Genomic DNA, 20472 nt, shown 5'->3' on the forward strand with positions numbered 1-20472 from the left:
CTTAATTGTTTTTTAATGGGAGTTTTTTTTATCAAATTTCATTCATCGTTCTAAAGTAGTAGTGCACGGATTTTACTTCGATAAAGTTATTTAAAGCTAGTTTCTGATGTCAAAAACGACCTCCAATAGTTTAATTTTTTTAATTAATATATTTTATTATATATACGTTTAATTAAGTCGGGGGGTCGGAAGTCGCAATAAAAAAACGTAATTTTTGAAAAATATTTAAAAATATACGGCCAGCTAGTATTCACTTTACTTTAAACCCTTCTCCTCCCGAGACTTCTATGAGAATGTCTCGGGAAATTCAACACCAGCTGTAAACACAATGACTCATCGGTGTCAGATTTCACAGAAAGGCGAGACAATGGAAAATAAAGTTTGAGGCTGTTTCTTCAAAATTAACGCGTTTCTTTCGTTTTTTTTCCCAGTTTTAAATATTTTTTATGTTTAATTACATTAATATTAAAAATTAGTGGGTAGCAAGGGAGTTAATTAATAACAGGATAAACTACTTTTATGTAATAGTGTTTAATTTTTAATTTTAGTAATTCAGCGATTATAAAAAGATGAAATTGTTTATTAGAATAAAAAATAACTAATTAAAAATTTGTTTGCAAACTTTTAAAAGTTGAAATCGTAATTTATTAGAATGTTCACTTCAAAATAGCTAAACAGATCAGTAAAAATCTGTAATTTAATCGTTTTTCAGTTTAAAACATAAAAAATTATAAATAGTTACCCGACGTTTACAGTAAAATACTGGCGCTGACTTGTTGTTGGCACAAGCTTTTTATATTTGTTGTTACGATTTTCCTTGAATGTACTGTACTGCAAGCATATTTTCCCTCTCTCTTCCGTTTTTTTCCGCAACTTCGATACATAGTTTAATAATTAGTTAACTGAAATGATATTGGGTAACAAATATCACTGATTTTGGCAAATTTAGGGCTTAAAAACTGGCAAGATTGATCATGCTTGTAATAAATATTCTGTAGTTATATTTTCGAAAATCAACAGGTAATCCGATAGTTTAACCAATGTTAACTTGCTTATAATTAAAATTTAAAAATTAAAAAGCTGTAAATTTAAAAAAAAATAATTACATTACTAAAAAATTAAAATAAATTTGATTATTTTTTGTGCGAAACAACACCAAAACAATTTTTATAGTTATGTTGCAAAAGAAAGAGATTTGTAGTTACGATTCTCTGCGCTGAACTTCTATATTTTAATAACGTATAATTGTAATTTCGTTTGTTGTTTATTTCTGTATTTATTTTATTTTATAAGTTTTAAGAATCCCAATTTTCGTAATACTATGACTTCATAGGAATACAAGTGTGAGTTCCGGACAATTCCGGAACTAAAATAGAAAAACGTAAAATAATTTAATTATTAGAGGAAAAAAGGAATGAACAGAAATTTTTTATAGAAACTTGAGGAATGAGACCCGGAAACTTGAGGAGTCTAGACCCGTGTTTCTCAACTGCCGGTCTGCAACTCTAATCTGACCAGTCCGCGAAAACTTTAAAAATATATATTTAACCTGCCATGCGTTGTTCTCAAATAGGAAATATGTGGATTATTAATCCGTTTATTGATAGCAAACTAATAGATTGTACGACTTTGAATATGAAAAACTAATCAAATTAAGTTCAGACTTGGGATTTAAAACATTGTTTGAATCAATGCCCATAACACAGTTTTGGATTAAAGTTAAATCTGAATATCCAGTTTTACATAAAAAGGCAGTTAGGATGTTACTACCTTTTTCAACAACGTACTTATGTGAATCAACGTTTTCAGCAATGGTAATGATAAAATTGAAACAACGAAATCGTTATAGTGTTAGTTCTGCCTCACGCCTTGCAGTTACCACCTTAACTCCAAGAATTGATGATCTTACTAGCAAAAAAGAAAAGCAGCGATCACATTGATTTGTATACTAATGTACTGGTAAATAAAATAACAAATATTTATTGCTCAATGTAGTTTGCAGTTCTTTTTACAACAGAGAATTTTTTTCAATTAAAAATAATATTGTCACTGGTCCACTTAAAAAAAGCAGATATTTTCCGGTCTGCGATGAGTTTTGGGTTGAGAAACACTGGTCTAGATCATCCTTTCTCAAAGTGGGTGATAACGCCCCTTTGCGGGCACTGGAGGCTTTCATGGGGGCAGTAGAAGGCTCAGTGATTAAATATGAGTTTTATTTCTTCTCATCAAAACATTCTTTGATCTCAGAAATAGGATATGGGTCACACCCTATCTATCCTATCCATATAATAATGCATGTTTAAACATTATATTTGCAATAACTGTTTTTAAGATATGCAACAGATGGTAATGTAAAAAGGTTAAAAAAAAGTTACTCTTTTTGTTGAAAGATTGATTTTAAAATTATGTGTTTCTAAGTCAAGAGTTCATTTTAAGCACAGTACAGTACTATTTGTTTATCAAAGAATAATTTTTGTTGATTTTATGTTACCTTGTATTTACTAGATTTACATACAAATAATAATGATAAATGATGATAAAATAAAAAGCTTGTGTTTTGTTTGTAAATTGCTTATTTTTTCATTACATTGAAGTTGTGGATTCTATCAAACATTTTTCTACAGGATGTATGTACTGTATTTTTTTAATGTGGCAGTCTTTGAAGCATATCAACTGTGCAAAAAGAGGGCTAAATGTACTCAATGTTAACAGTAAATGCTGTTTTATTATGTCGATATTCCACACTAAAAAATGTGAGGGTCAGGGAATTTGGACAAAGTTGGTCAGGGAAAGTCAGGGAATTCAAAACAAAAATTTGAGTAGGAACCCTGTACTGATCATATAACAAGCAGGAAAGAATGGTTCAAAGAATACAAACAATACACCTCTCTTGTAGTGATAAAAGTGGAAAATGATTCTGAGATGCTGACTATTGGAGAAGTTCCATAGCTGTGAAATTTTCTCTTAGCAGATGTGCATATAAAAGTGTAGAGCTAACAAAAGTTCTTCACATACCCAAATGGGGAATAAATTTACTCTCTATCACAACGTTAGTTGAGAAAGGACTCATTTATGAGTCTGATAATGAAAAATGTCTTCTAAAAACAAATAGACAAATTGTGGCTAAAGGTTTAAAAGTTGGAAGACTGTACCCTGTCAAATCAAAGACAACATCTCCGAAGTTTCCAACCTTTCCTCCAACCAAAACTGTATCCTTTTATATTTTGATCATACACTACAAAGATTCCTTCCTTGCTCTTTAGATCTAATTTTTGTCTTCTAGCTTCAGGAACATGTATGAAACATCTGGAGCCAAATACACGCAAATGATCAATGCAGATTCTCTTTCCTGTTAATACTTCAATTGGAGTTGTCTGTGACATTGCTTTTTCCTGTCAAATTGAACAAGTGTTTTTTTCAATGGGAATAGATATTTTTGACCCTGGCAATGGAAAGAGTGGGAAATTTCACAATCAGATATACCCTTGACCTTAAGGATTAGGTCAAAAGTCAAGATTATTTTAAGGTTAAAATTAAAAGCTTTTTCTAATGGAAAACCATACACTGAAGACTGTTAGGTTGACCAAATTGTCAGCCTAATCAATACAGCAGGAATAGCAGATGTAGATGAGCAGGATATTGAGGAGTTACTGCAGGTTTCTGGTGAGAGCCTTACCAACAATGACCTTTAAGAACTGGCAGAACAAGGAATTCACGTAGAACTGGAAAATAGTGATTCTGAAAACAAAGAAACCAAAAAATTTCTCTACAAATTTCCTTAGTAAAAGTTTGGTAAGATAACCAAAATCATTGATCAAATTATAGCAAATGATGCAGATTTTGAAGGAGTGCAAAAGCAAGATGAAGCATTTTGGATGCAATCTCCTGCTACCAACTTTTGCTTAATGAAAGAAAAAGAAAGTGATAAATGACACTAGATGAGTTCATCACAAAAAAATCAAGAATTTCAGAAAAGCCAGGACCTTCATCACAAAAAATGAACTTTACATTTCTGTGTGCATATGTTTATGTGTTATTTAACATATATTATTATACAAATTAATATAAAAATAACTGAAAATTAAAGTAAAATTTGTTTATTTTTGGTCATGTGACTAGGGGGTCGGCACCTCTTTAGTAACTCGTCAGGACTGACACCACTATGTCTTCTAGGATAGACACAGAAACCTTATTGGCCACAAATTCAGAATTAGTGTGAGCAGTCACGTGCGCAGGCAATTGGATTCAGGATGGAAGAGGATTGAGAGACAGTGGATCGGAAAAAGTGCACACTACTACGAAATTAGAATGAAAAATGAAATGAAAAAATGAAAAAATACATCTTTACATAAATACACAAAGTTACTGAGAATTCTCTTTTGCTTTTAGTAGTGAGTTAAAGTATCTATAACTATACAGTGTCATTTGAGGTTAACAGATTCCTGACCAAGAGAGAGAGTTTACATTTAGTTTTCACATGGCGATAAATACCTTGTTCTGTCGATTCTTGAATGGTCAACAGATGTAGTGGATCAGGTAAATCTGGGTAGAAAAGTTCAAGTTCATAGGAAAAAGTCAAGCTTCTAGATGGAGAAATCGGAATAGGGTTCCTGGAAGGTGAACCTTGATTGTCCAAAAAAGGGAGCAACAGTCGGGTGAACAACAGAGGCAGGCAGGATCAGCGATTGGGAAGCACACTCGAATATCCTTTTTCAAGGAGGGCAATTGGCGAACTCTCGGACTCTCTCTTTGTCCCTGAATCACTCTTTTTTTATACCTCCAAATCATGTAATCTTTTTTCACCAATCAGGAATTTTTGATATTAGTTCCCAGTGACACATTCAATGAGTTCCCTGAGAAAGGAAATGACTCTGGAGAGAGAGATGTAATCATTCTCCAGTAATAAAATGGAAAAATTTTTTTTGAAAGACGAAAAATTAAATTTCTATCAAAATTTGTCAGGTCCAGTCCCTCACATCCACGTGTTCCCCTACCCCTATTTACTCTATGTTAAAATGACCTCGTTTAATGCTTTATTGTTTAGGAACGCATCCCCCATGTTAAGCGGGGTCTTACTGTATATTCATATCATCTCAGTCATTCATACTTTTTTACATCATTTAAATCTGTCAAATGATATCCATTTGTATTTCTACTAGAGAATGTACAAATATATGAATAAATGTATCTTTATTGTGTTTTATACCTTATTTTATTTAACTATTCAACAATATTGATTATGATAAAATAGATAAATAATGAAAAATATAACTTTCAATTTATACATATTTTCAATTATTGTAAGGCTAATATGTCTATTTTATAAATTGTGCATCATCTGTATTCTTATTATTAATGTAATTATAAAGTAGTAATAAATAGATCTAAAATTTACTTATTAATCAAGATATATTTTGTTTAATTAAAATTTTCATTACTTGATTTACAAGTTTTTTTACATATCAATATTTTATTTGATAGTAGTAAATAACCATATGAACCTGCTAACCTTATTGTTATAATTATCAGATTTATCACCTTTTCAATTTCTTTAAGCATTAATTGAAAAATCAGAAAGGCATGTGATAAGTCTGATAATTATAACAATAAGGTTAGCAGGCTCATATAGTTATTTACTACTACTTAATAATAGATTGACAGAGTAAAAGTTGTATCAAAATATTTTATTTGTTTTTCTTGTAGCTTGGTTGGCGACGGATATTAAATGTTACTCAGAATGAAGATCCTGGTTATTGTGTAAAAATTATAAACATTGGTTATTTGATCTTAGTCATAACATTTGTATTGCTTGGTTATGTTTTGCAGTATGCAGCTTGTTTTAGAAAAGATGGTTTTTCACCATATACTGTAAGTTTACTTTTCATTATAGAATACCTTGTCTTTTTATAAACTAATTTATATTAATGATAATTTAAAATACAATAAGGCAAAAGCAATTTTATCAAATAGTGTGTTTATATTGAATGCTATTTTAATAGATCATCTATGTTTTAACTAGCATGAAATTTGTCATTGGCTAAAACTTTTCTTTTAAATATTATTGTAAACACTAATGTATTATTTCTTAAAAATTTACAAAGATAAGCTCTAAATCATTTCATTTCACAGAATTTTATCTTATAAGTAATCAATTCAAAAATAAAAATATATTCTTCATGCCAATAATTATATACAAAATAAACAATGCTGTCTTTTGGGATAAAATTCTTTAAAAATAGTAAAAATAGCACTTTAACAATAACAAGAATATTAAAAAGTGCTTTCAACATTGCATTGACATCTTCTTCAGGCAATATAGAATATTTTTTTAAAAGTACTGTTAGGAATACTCATTTGACCAGAAAATGTATTTTATTCCTACCAAAAATTTTTGTAGGAGTAAAATTTAATTTGCATATAATAAAAATTAAATGATTTTATTTGTCATTGGATGTTTTATTGTAAAAAAATAAAAAGTATCAGATTTATTTGTACCGCTTTCTAGAGAAAATAACAGTACAAATAAGTATCACCTCTAAGCCTTTAGATTTCTGGTACAGTTCAAATAAAATAGATGAACAAACATTTTCGATTTTTCCTCCAGAATCTGCTTCAGGTTCACAATCATTCCAAATGTGGAATGTCAAGAATTTTGAATGTTTTTGAATAAAAATTGTTTTAACCAGTAATGAATTGATAATAAAGATTTGAATGAATGTACCCCAAAAGTGTGTGTTTTAATGCTGTGGGAAACCCATGAGGGAATAAAATATAATTATTGATGAGTATGTCTTCACAGGCATATCTCCATGTGTACGATATCACATTACTTCCCTTTTATTTTACACAAATCCCTGATTTGCTTGCCTTGTAAATTTAGTGTTTCTAAGGCCCTGATGTGGTCTATCTGGAAGGATTTCTTTATGATGCTGGTGTTGTCCAAGTAAGCCATTACATCAGGGTTAGTGGTGTATGTTGCCAAGTGGTGGTGTATCTTTTTTTGGTGATGTCATATTTGTATTCCTTAATTTTTTTTTGTATGGACCTCTTGGTCAAACCAATGTATTCTAAATTTTTCTGGAGCCTATGGTCCCCAATCAGGACACTATACACTTCTGGTGTCCTCAAACTATCAGATGTGTCTTTAGCATTCTTCATTCATTACTGGTTCGAACAATTTTCATTCAGAAATGTTCGAAATTCTTGACATTCCACATTTGGAACAATTGTGAACCTGAAGCAGATTCTGGAGGAAGAATTGAAAATGTTCGTTCATCTATTTTATTTGAACTGTACTGGAAATCTAAAGGCTTAGAGATGATAAATGTGAGATCCGAAAGGCCCTGGGTCTAAGTTAATAATTTTATTAATATGTTTAAATTATCGACAAAATATTACTTCATTTTGTGTGAAAAAAACTAGTGTTTTAGAGTGGGAAAAATAGATGACAGATGTCACTTCCTTTCCCCCCCGAAGAGAACATCCGCTGTTTTTCCCGTATCTGGTTAAAAATCTCGCTCAGATGGGAAATGGTTACCCCTCATTCATCCCCCTTTCGTCCGTTCTCACGAAAGAGTTACTGAACGATGATTGGACGAAATCTTGAAATAAAAGGGGAGATTAGTCAGAATTCGGGGAGTTCTCCGACCGATTTGAAAGTGTCCAGACTCCACATACGTTCCGGGGAGTTCAGCGACGAGTTCTTCGACAGATCCGAAGCATACAAACTCCACATACGTTCCCTCCCGATGGCCAACGCCCATAACGGAGTCCGATAGACTAAGTTCCGAGTCTACACTTAGAAGAAGTGATAATTTTATATTTTTGTGCACGAATTAATCTCCCATACGAAAGAAAGATGAACCCTATCTACAAGGTGTCCTATATCTACAGAAACGAAGACGACATCTAAACAGGTCGTATGTTCATAATAATCTTGTGAGCTCTCTCTCGAACGCGCATTAGCTTAAATATAAGCCGTAGCCTATAGCTTGTCGTATTATCGTTGTATTTGGTTATTTGTATTAGTTTGTTTGAGATTTATTAAATTTACTTTTGTTAATTATACTAAAAATGTCTCTTAATTTGGTGTTCGAATCAGATCGCATACGCGTGTTTGTCCGCGTGTAAAATAACCGACAAACTGGTGTCAAGGAAATCCTGACGAACGTCTGAACTTCGCAGTTCGGATCATTTTTAAATACGCTCTCCTATGAAATAGATTAGGATCGGATCTTACGATTCGAAACCTTGGAGAACTAGTTTTACCAACTAGGTGCCGATTAAGTGGTACGAACGATCCTTAGAGGAGTTGTACCCCCGGCTGATCTCACATAAATATAGATTTATTTGTTTTATAATATCTAAAATAACAATATAAAAGCTTTTAAAAAATGTGCAGTTTTTTTATTGACTATTGTAATTACAAATTTAAACAAAAACATCTAAGATTTAAAAATTTGCATCAAATAAAAACTTGCGACAATTTAGATGACAGTCAAAATTTTTCTTAGAAGTCAGAAAAATTTTCTTTCATAAAGATAAGGTTTATGCTTGGAAGCAATTTGTAGACAACAATAATACAGATAAAAGTCTTTTTTGGTACTGCTTCAAAGTGCCAAGTTTTTTTTTTTTTTTTTACCAAAGAAAAACTTTTAAGAAAAATTTTGACTGTTGTCTAAATTGTCACAAGTTTTTTTACATCTCAGATATTTCTGTTTGGATATCAATTGTTTTTTGGTTAATAAATGTATTACATAAAGACATAAGATGATGACATACAATTCAGTTATCAAGTGTTGACCAAACACACTGCCACCTGTACAGTATATTCAATATTCAGTTGGTGCTGACCAACATGCTGCCAACTGAATGATTTTAATATGCCATTTAGAAAAATCATTATAAAAAGTATTAATTTGCATAAATTTGAGCTTTTGTTATTCTGAATAAAATTTTGAATAAAATTAATTTGTTTCAATGCAATTTATCCTTTCAAGCATAAAATTAAGCCATAAAACTAAAATATCTCTATGGAAACCCCTGTGAACTTTGACCTATCATCCCAGAAGTTTCACCTCACTGATAATGAGAAAGACCTAAGTTTAAAATTTGAGATTTCTGGACCCAGTAGTTTTTTCTCTATGAGCATAACCAGTACTGAATAAAGAAAACAAAGAAAATAGTTTTTTTTTTTTTTTTTGCGATTTTTACACTTTTCAATTACTTTTATTTTGGCAACCACTTTATAGGAAATCTTGAAATTTTGCACACTACTTAAGAAAACAATTATCTTTTGAACAAGATATTCAGAATTACTTCACATATTTGGGGGCTGAGAAAACGACCCCTGAAAATCAGCAATTCTGATTTCTGTATATACAGTCAGTAAGTGACTTTTTTCTTGACAGGGAAACACTGCCATGATTCTTGATACATTATGTAATAGTTTATATTCATTCATTTACAGAAGCTGACATAAAATCATCCTGTAAGCGATGTGATTATATAATACAGTGGGTGATTGGATAATGAACACTTTCACGAAAGATTTTTATATTCAGACAACAAACACCTCACAGAACAAACAGAAGGAAAAGCGACATAAAATAATGAATACCGATTGGTCTTCCCTCGTCTTCAGGCAACAATTTGGAAATTTTCGGAGCGTGGGAGACATCGACATCGACACTCAACCCGGCATATACTGATTGGATAGTATTCCTCCAAACTTTGAAACTCTCCCTTGTAATTCCAGCCTTTTATTTTTCTGACAGAAATAATTCCTTTATAGTATTTGCGAGACTGTCAGGAGGGCACTTGTTAAATTTTGCGTCAGTTTTTATTTTCGAAAGGTGAAAGTATAATAGCAAAGGTAGAGAGTGGGCAGATGTCTGATGTTGCTAGACAGTATGGCTTGTACAGGTCTACAGTAGGCCACAGTTCAAGCTTATCTAGGAAAGATACAGTATAATCAAGAAGACTCAAGCAGGTAAAGAAGTAACAAAAATCACATCTGAGAAATAAAGAACATTGAAGAACTCATAATAGAACCTGAAACGGATCTGATGACAGAATGCCAAGAACTCTTGAATGAATAACACCAAGAAACTCAGCGAGATGTTTTCTTCTGAAAAAGAGGATTAATGCCGATATCTGCTGTTAAACATCTTTTGAAGAAGTGGGAAGATGTCAGAACAACGGTCTTAGAATGGCATCCAAACCAGGTTGAGGTTAATAGGCTTAGGGATCTCTACAATTACAATGCTATTAATTACTTCTGAAAAATCCTAAAGAAGAGAGAAAAGCAATCGACATTAGACAGATTCTTTAATCCCCACAAACGGAAAAAACATGACTAATAAAAATGCAAGAATGTGTATGTATGTATTTTTATTATTACATATAAATAAATGTAATAAGAAAGTATATATTTTTTATTTTTTGGGGTTTCCAGAACAAATTAATCAAATTTCCATAAAAACCTAAAGTAAATCGGTTAACGAACAATTCGGACAGTGAACAAAGTCTTGGAATGGATTATGTTCATTAACTGATCACCCACTATATGTGTGTTACTCATATCTTTTTTTAATTTTATTTATTTAAATAATTTGAGACATTATCTTTAGAATGTGAATACAAAGTTTCTAGAGATACTATATACTATGACAAACTAATTGTTCAGATGATGATAATGCATTTAAAAATTTCAATTATCAATGAATTAAAGTTTTTAATTTTACCCACAAATATGTCAGTTATAATGTAAAATAGTTAGTTTGATTTTGAATTATCAAGTTAAGTATTAGGTTTTGATTCTAAATTTTGATTGATTTTCTCATGTTAAAAGTCCTTATTCCCATTTCCTGTTGGGCAAGATTTGATTGTCAAAGTTTCTAGTTTATTTTTCAAATATTTTATCTGCAGGTGCACAGAACGTAATGCAGTATGATGTAGCAAGGTACAACAAGATACACTAAATTAATTTCTAAATGAAATGAATATTTTAAAGCAGATGAGAGCGAAATATTTTTAGACATATTCAACTTCAATTAGATTTGAAGATCATTCAAATATCAGTTTGTTGAATCCTTTTGCATAGAATCGTTCTAGATTAGAAAAGCATAAAACATTATTAAATTTGGGATGAATTACTACTCTTAGAAATAATAATTGAATCAAATCAGTAATTATACACTATAAATTTTTTTTATAACTCTAGCAAATTGTTTTAGTTTAAGTTCAGAAAAATTTGCAAATCAAAGGTTTAAATTTTATTGTTTAATGAGTCCTCTTAAGATACTTCATATTTTATAAACATATGCAGACAAGCGAATATTATCTATATTCAGTGGTGATATTCAGCGGGTTCGCACAGGTTCGGCCGAACCCGTTGTTAACATTTTCAAAGTTTTCCGAACCCGTTGTTAAACACACGTAATATTTTTCAGTGGTTTTGTTTCTTTTAAAAAATATATTAAAATATATGTATTATACTCTGTAACATTACTAAACTAGAGCCTTATACCCCGTTCGCCTAGGTGCAACCTCCATTGACCGTTTCAATCTCGATCGACTCAAGAGAGTTCTCGAAACTAGTCCAGTCCTACGAGAGGTCCCATAATAAAAGTCGTACGAGAGGTCCCACGCGCGCGAGAAAATACAAGATGGCTGCGGAACACGTGTCGTGCTATTGCCAGCGAAATAAAAAAGATATTGAATTTCCATAGACGATGACATCTGTCTATTATTATAATAATACCTAATGATAAAATAAATGATTTAGAAAAGTTTTTTTTGAGGAAAAGTCATAGGGAAAGCAGTTAAACCTGACTTTTTCTGATTAAAAATAAGCCAATTTTTATGTTTATAAAATACTTCGAGTGAAAAATATTAAAATATGTACAAAATAAACCATTTTGAACACTTTTTTTTATTATTTATCAATATATATATATATATATATAGTTCTGGCATAAACAATGTTAAACTTTAACTGACTTAATTTTGCGAACGCATCTTTTTTATTTATATGGGTATCTTAAGGTCAGTTTTTGCGCTAATGTTGCTAATGCACCATTTGAGCGAAAAAAATTGTTAAGGAAAAATTTTCTGTTAGTGAACCCTTTGTTATATATTTCGAATATCACCACTGTCTATATTGTTCTGACGCACTCAGTTTTTAATTGGCATTTCATTAGCATATCAGACTTTAATTTTAACTAGGATAAGCACCTCTAATTTCCCAATAATCATTTTTTTATTATTATTGTAATTTTTAAAAATTTTAATTTATTTTAATAAAAATAAACAAAATTCAAATATGATATAACCCCAATAATTGAAGCCTTGATTAACTGAGAATCTGTGTTATCCAAATAAAACCTGTAAGTGAATATACTACTTTTCTTACATTGCAATTCATAAAAGAAAGTTCAAAATGATGGTATGTATTATGAAATTATTTGTTTCTGATACCTTTTATCATTTAATTTCAATGAGAGACAAATCATTCATATTCAAATATAACTACAATAAAAACTATTTTATGTATTAGTTATACATTAAGTGATGTAAAAATTGTTTTTCTTTTATATGATTAATATATTTATTTATTTATTTATTATAGTAAGGAAATGTAAAACTATATTGAAAAAATTATTTAAAATTTGTTGTCACTAGAAATGAGATTGCCCACCAGTGGCCAAGCAGTTCTGTCGCTAAACACTGGAAGTTTAAATTCATTAAGATTTAAAAACAGGTTTAAAAGTCCTACCATATAAATCTTTTATAATTGTAATTTTTAATCCAAAATGACTGTGGTTGTCCATTTTATCTGAATTTTCAGTTATCCAAGGTAGCATTGGTTAACCTTACTTCAGATAATTGGGGTTCTACTATATATATAAAATACTGTATTAAATTTTGAGATTCTTTAAGTTTGATAATTAATAAATAATAATTTCTGTATTTATGAAAAATTTATTACTGGCAAATATATTATTTCTATTAATCGTATGATTTTTTTCCATATTTTATCTTTAAAATTAGCATTTGCTGAAAGTGAAATATTAATTATACTATTAATTAATTGTTTACATTTAATAGTGTATTTAAGTAATTTCAAATTTGTAATTCAACTTTTTTATTCTTATACTTACATGACTGCATTCCTCAAACAGAATGTATGATGTTTTCTCATCATTAAAAATTAGTTCAAGAAATAGCATTTATCATAATTTATCATGAATGGTAAGGATTAGAGTATCATTCTCATCTTTACTCATACATAAAAACTTCATTGCAGATCAGGTTATAATGGATAAAATTGAGTTCATATAAGGTCATATGTGTATCCAATCATTTTATTTTTTTTTTTTGTTAAAGAAACTTAAAAATTAAATCATAGAAAAGAGTTAATGAAATTAATATATTTGTGGAAAACTATTTTATTGTTTATGATTATGATTAGACATACATGACTGCATGGCTATTTGAAATCTCTTCTTTCATTAGATAGTATTGCAACAAGTCTCATTGTGTTTTCATCATACAGTGAGTTTCTTTTTCCTGTTATAGTTTGTGATTTACATTAATAATGGAGACATTATCTGTTAATCTAATTATTTCAGATTAATGGGCTTTTTTGCTCATTTTAGATTTTATGTTTCTTTTCATCAAGAAATGCAAATACAATAATTTTTTCCTCCATAACTTTTAATGGTCCCTCACTCTAAACAGTATCCTCATAGTCACACTTATAGTTGTTGTACATTACAATATCAAGAAACTTTATAATTTTAAAAATTATTCAAGTAATTTATATATATTCATAACATTTTTGTAACAATAACTAAATAGTAGTTTATCAACTGTCAAGATCTGTCTCTTCTGTAATAATAAAAGTATGACTGTATTATGTTGTTAAAAAACTATTATTAATTTTTCTATATAAATAATTCTAGATTTTGTATATATATCTTTGGCAACAAAAACTAAATTTGTGATTAGATCAATAAAGAATTTTCCAATTATAATGCCAAATATTATTTCATCTTTTCTTTCCATCATGAGAAATGCACAGTAGTGATGTTTACCAATAAGAAATAACTATAAGAAACTTGCTAATTATTTTTAATAAATAATTACTTGAACTAGCATAATACTTCACTTTGTAAGAACTAAACAAGAAAAGGTTTATCAACAGATAACAAAGAATCCCAGAGAAGACAACTGTTCCTTCTGTTATCTTCTGGCTCTAGATCTAGATTTATCAAATTTTTTTACAATCTTAAATGATATTAAAAAGTATTTATTGTATTTTTCCAGAATGAAACAGCATACCAATTTTCAATTTTTTCAAGAAGAAATTACAAATTTGATATTAACAAATCAGAAATAGTTAAAGAAAACATCAATCAAGTGTGCTCAGGCAATATCATTAGTGTTTATATTATTCCGGATTTGTTACATTTCTTATCTTTCTTGTACATGCTTCGTTTGATGAGAACTCCTGAAAATGAACAACTTCAGACTCTTATGGAACGGGTATTCTTATTTATTTTATTACACTGTAATTAGAATTGACTAAATTATCTTATTTGCACCATACACTACTTATTAAAATGCTAATTTTTTGAGTTGAGTAAATATTATTATGCAAATAAACATAAAATTATTAATATGTATTATCTCTAACAATTACATTATTAAATATCAAAGAAAATATTTTAAAATTAGTTTAAAATTTCAGGTATTTTTGCAGTCATCTCTTACACAATCATGGCATTTTAGTCAGAGAAAACTTGTAAGAAAATTGAGGTGATTATTTCAAATTATTGTAATTTTGATCATTTTTTAATAATTGCTGTACTTATATAGTATTTAAATACTTTGCTCTCTATTCTATAATTGCAGTTTTATCTTGTTTTTAATATCAGTATCATTTTATACATAATAGACTCCTGTTATTGGGGCACTTACAGAATTTGTATGTACAAAAATATACTTACAAATTATAAGAAGCAAAATAAATTTAATTTTATTCCTCCAAACCATCCAAGATGTTATTACTTTATGCAATAACACCAATAAATTTAAACATTCTATGAATGAAATAAAAAGATTATTGTTTAATAACATCAAAAATATCTCTTCCTCCTTCAACACATTCTAAAAAATCTAAAACATATTTTTTTCTTTATGCTTTGAAATTTTTTACAATTACAAATTAGATGTCTTAGAGAATTTACAATTTGACAGTATTTACAATTATAATTTATAACTAATATAACATTTTTGACTGTTAAATAATTATAATGTAATTATAAATTGCATGTAAAATTTTTATAATTCAAATGAAGGTTTATTGCACAAATAATTTGTTATTATTGGGTAATTAACATCTATTTATAGTAAACATATTTCAAATCTCGTAATGCTTATGCAACTTTTAATACAGAATCACTTGTAACCTTATCAACCAACAAACTAATTTCAACTTTCAAATCCTTCTCACTTACCCTCAGTGGTGTATTAAGGATTTTTATCTTGGGAGGAACTGAGTTGAATGGAAAAACATTTTTATTGTGGAATTCAATAACATTTTCACCTTATGTGACCATAATTCATATGTAGTATAGAAATAGATGACGTGACACAATATAAATAAATAAAAAAAGAATTTTAATTAGGAGAAGATTTTTAGAAAATTTTGTAGTGTTCTTTTTTTGAGGTTGTCAGGGCTCCTTATTGCCCCTCTGAAAGCACCACTACTTATTCTAAATAATAACAGATCTTCTAACTCTTCCTAAATAATACAATAAATCTGACTTACGGAACCTTTAACCGATGTGTATCACTTTTTCTTTCAAAAATCAAACGTTTTCATAACCCCTTCTGGGTTCTTCATCAGGATAACAGCTGGATCGAATAGCGATTTCACAAAGTTTTAATGATTCCGAACTTGAATCGTTCCATTCGCTTAATCCGTCACGTGATGTAATTGAAATTGTTCTATTTTGACGGTCGATGTTCAAATTTAAGAGAACGATCCAAAACATGTTATTGAGATATAAAGATTATTTAATATTCTCGTGTTCCCTAATATCATTTATTTTTAAGGCTTAATATAATTTCGTTATCACTCTTTATGGAGTAGTTTTTGCCACGCCCTGGAAAGGCTGATCTCTTCTCTTGAATTAATACACTCGGATTTGTCATACGCCCTAAAAATTTCCATCTCTTCTAGCCATTTTAGTTGGTGAATATGTGGTGTGGAGGCAATTATCCGTGCTGCATTGANGGACTTCAATGCAGCACGGATAATTGCCTCCACACCACATATTCACCAACTAAAATGGCTAGAAGAGATGGAAATTTTTAGGGTGTATGACAAATCCGAGTGTATTAATTCAAGAGAAGAGATCAGCCTTTCCATGGAGTGGCAAAAACTACTCCATAAAGAGTGATAACGAAATTATATTAAGCCTTAAAAATAAATGATATTAGGGAACACGAGAATATTAAATAATCTTTATATCTTAATAACATGTTTTGGATCGTTCTCTTAAATTTGAACATCGACCGTCAAAATAGAACAATTTCAATTACATCACGTGACGGATTAAGCGAATGGAACGATTCAAGTTCGGAATCATTAAAACTTTGTGAAATCGCTATTCGATCCAGCTGTTATCCTGATGAAGAACCCAGAAGGGGTTATGAAAACGTTTGATTTTTGAAAGAAAAAGTGATACACATCAGTTAAAGGTTCCGTAAGTCAGATTTATTGTATTATATACAACCCGATGTGCAGTGATAGTATATTAGTATATAATTATTAAGTGATGCCGACTAATTCTTCCTAAATAATAATGCTATCAAACCATGGAATAATCCTCCACATACCAATTAATTTTTTTTCCTTTTTTGTTTTGTTATACTTTCTCTTTATCAAACCTACATTATAATTAGGTAACAGTGTGACAACAAGTACTATTTTTTCTAAGAATATTATGTTTGTAATGTTTAAGAATGTAATGTTTGATTTTATATTTAAAAGTACTCTATTTTGTTTTATTTTGAAATGATCTGAAAATGGGGATTATTACATTCTAGAAACATTAATCAAATAAATTATCTCTAGGTCCTAGAAACTTTTCCAATCCTTTTGTTTGAATATAAAGATTATGAGCACTGCTATTAGTAATGATTTCTCATGAATACATTCTCCGTTTATTATTTATTTCTATAGAAATTAAATTCCACATCTTTTTATAAACTGAAATTGAAAATATTCATGTTAACACTTTTTAATGATCTTTCATTTTAAGGATGATTGTTTGTTTATCATCACTTATTTTACTTCTATTGGGTTGTTTGGAAAGTAATTTCGTTTTTTTTACCACTAGATGGATCAGTCGTATTTTTCCCTCCATTTTCATTCTAAACTGTATTATCATTATATATTTTGACAGCTAGCATTTTAAGGCTTATTTGTAAAAAAATTTGTTTGATTTTATGCAATTGTTTATTTTTTGTGTCCCATCAAATATGGAAGATCGAAAGCAGCATTTTTGGCATATTTTGCTCTTTTATTACCGAAAAGGTAAGAATGCTGTTCAAGCAAGAAAAATTTGTGTGACGTGTATGGAGAAGATGTATTGACAGAATGACAGTGCCAAAACTGGTTTACAAAATTTTGTTCTGGCAATTTCAATATTGAAGATGCACTACATTCTGGATGGCCTGTTGAAGCCAATGAATACAAAATAAAGGTACTGATTGAAGCAAACTGCCGAATAACAACACGTGAAATAACTGAGATTAAATTTGTCAAATTTAACTGTTTATGATTACTTGAAACAAATTGGTTTAGTTTCAAAGCTAGATATATGGGTTCCACATGTTCTTGTGACGGACAAAGGGATGAAAATATTAGCTTGACCTTTGGTCATTTTACAATTTTGCCATTTGACTTCAATTTCTTTTTCAAGAGCTATCATAAAAATTGTTTTCCACAGACTTGCTTCCTTGTTGAGGATGATCCATCTAGTCATTAGTGTGTCACCCAGAACTTGCAATAGATATCCCTTATTGGATTCCTGACCTCATGGAAAAACCCAGAAGGGAAAAATTACCAGGGAGAGCGATGAAAAAAATCAAGTCAGTCGTCCTCCAAAGTCCGTCCACAAAATTCGCCTCCAAAGTGTGTTAAAGTACTATGCCTCCATTGATATCAACATACGGATACCTATCACTCCCAAGTACTACACCTGTCAGATACCTCCCTCCGAAGATCTGTTACTGAACAATTCGAATAAAAAGACCCTTCAATTATCCGAAGAATCCACCGAACACCTGAAGAATCCTGTGTTTGAGTCATCAAGTTATCCATCCTCAACTTCTTTATAAGGTATTTATCCTCACATGAGTTGTTTGTAAACTGTCTCTCACGATAGTTAAATGAAAGAAAATAGGGATAAGATCATATATCGTGTACTCCTGTCTGATAAAATAAATTTGTTATTTTTTATTAATATGGAATCCAAGTGAATCACTTCCTCGTTTCTCTCTCTTCACCTCTACTCCGAATCCAACCACCTACCCGCTACCGCTCGCATGACATAAAGTTGCGATTTCCGCAAGTCCTGCAAGACTCGGTGGTGTCGCATCCTGACATGGTGTCAAAGAGACACCGACCCTACAGTCACATTCTTAGAGATGCTCTCTTTGGTGGGATTTTAAGGAAATTTTTTTTTGAAGCTTTTACCAGACAATTTAACAATTGATTCGAAAGTGTACTGCCATCAAGTAAACAAATTGAGTAATATCATCAAACAGAAAAGATCAACAGAACAGGTGTAGTGGTTTACCACAATTATGTCAAATTTCATACAAGTTTGGTAACTTGTCAGAAACTGTTATAACTTAGATGTGACATGCTATCACACCAACCATATTTGCCAGATCGAGCACCCTCAGATTATTACTTGTTCCAGTCTATACAAATTTTTTTTAACTGTAAGACATTTACTTGAAATGACAATGTCAAAAATCACTTGGATCAGTTTTTTGTAAGCAATGATCAAAACTTTTATGAATGTGAAATCATGCTACTATCAGAAATGATGACAACAAGTATTTGTCCAAAATGGTCAATGATGTAGGTAGCAGAAATTCCTATATTAGAACTAGTCTTTAATATTAATATTGTTCGAGTTACGTAACAATTGTTGTTCGTAGCTACCTGAGAAAGTCTCCCATTACATTTTCTCGAAGACAACACGAGGCTTTCTCACAATCTTTTAACCTCTGGATGGCCAATATTGTCTGTGAATATCGCCAGAGATGGCCGAAAAAAGAGTCATCGTCTGTCCCTCTGTCAAAGGAAACCCACACCGATTACTCCCGGAATATCGTCGACCAGTGCCATTTTGCATAACTTGTGCCATCATTGTGCTAGTGGATATTATAGTGGAACTAATCACCATCGGAACTATTATCACCCAACAAGAGCTCCATTGGGAAACCACCTTTTATCACCAGGTATTTATGCAACTCATGCTCGTTATGTGAACTCTCTTCACGACCAACTTTAGAACCTCTATATCTTATCCAATTTATTTTTAATTAAATCCTTGTTAATTGTTAAGTGTAGTTCAAATCTTTTCCACATGCTGTCTCTCGATCGGCTGACATTACGAATCTGTCTGTCCACTTACGGGACCGCTCGCGTGATGGTGTGATGTAGTAATTGCCATCTCGGCTTCTGTGTTCCGATAAACACGGTGGTGTCAATCCTGACAGGGCACTAAAGAGGTGCCGACCTGAAAGGTCACAATATATAATTCAATAAAATATTTATTTATTATAAAAATATTGTGGTTTTTTCCATGGATAAAAAATGAAATTACTTTCCGAACAACCCAATATTATTGATTTCAGAAACAGTTGATTTGAAAATATATTATAATCTTGTAGCTTCTGTTTAATTGTTGGTTTCTTTCAATAAACGAAAGTATTGTCTTTTACATGTATTATGTGATAGTTTTTTTTTTTTTTTTAATTTTTACCATAATTTTTACTTGCATATTATTAACTATAGTAAAGACATATCTTATATTCATAGTTCTTATATACATGAAAATTATGATATATTTTTAAACAATTATTGTCTGGAAATAGCAAAAATTTGGAATAAAACATTCAAATATAGATGTTTTGTATGTGATATTAAAATTTTCCATTTAGATATTTATAAATAAAATAATATGAATTAATATACAGTAGAGCATCGATTATCCGACTCATTTGGGGACTCAGGTTGGTCAGATAACTGAAAAATCGGATAACCGAAAAGAAGGAAAAAAATACATTATTAGTATAGTATATTAGGATATTAGTATATCCCATGTAATTAGTTTATTAGTATATCGCTATTAACCAACTTCGCGTTGAATTTTCATC

General features: G+C 30.2%; 1 protein-coding gene and 1 long non-coding RNA gene across 2 annotated transcripts in view; both read left to right on the forward strand.

The window, feature by feature from the left end:
• The window catches only part of LOC111613315 (zinc finger MYM-type protein 6-like), an 8506-nt gene extending 6566 nt beyond the window's left edge, over window positions 1-1940 (forward strand). Inside the window, exon 2 of the mRNA XM_023354665.1 lies at window positions 1608-1940. Coding sequence (XP_023210433.1) covers window positions 1608-1940 — 333 coding nt within the window. The remainder of the gene's footprint in view (window positions 1-1607) is intronic.
• Window positions 1941-5633: 3693 nt separating this feature from the next.
• LOC111613318 lies at window positions 5634-15095 on the forward strand. The gene is made up of 3 exons (XR_002754750.1): window positions 5634-5868; window positions 14332-14550; window positions 14756-15095. It is a non-coding gene; the product is annotated as an uncharacterized LOC111613318 (long non-coding RNA).
• The last annotated feature ends 5377 nt before the right edge of the window (window positions 15096-20472 follow it).

This window comes from Centruroides sculpturatus, unplaced genomic scaffold (genome assembly GCF_000671375.1).
Source record: "Centruroides sculpturatus isolate CEXI.00-Female unplaced genomic scaffold, Cexi_2.0 scaffold1646, whole genome shotgun sequence".
In the NCBI taxonomy this organism is placed as follows: domain Eukaryota; kingdom Metazoa; phylum Arthropoda; class Arachnida; order Scorpiones; family Buthidae; genus Centruroides; species Centruroides sculpturatus.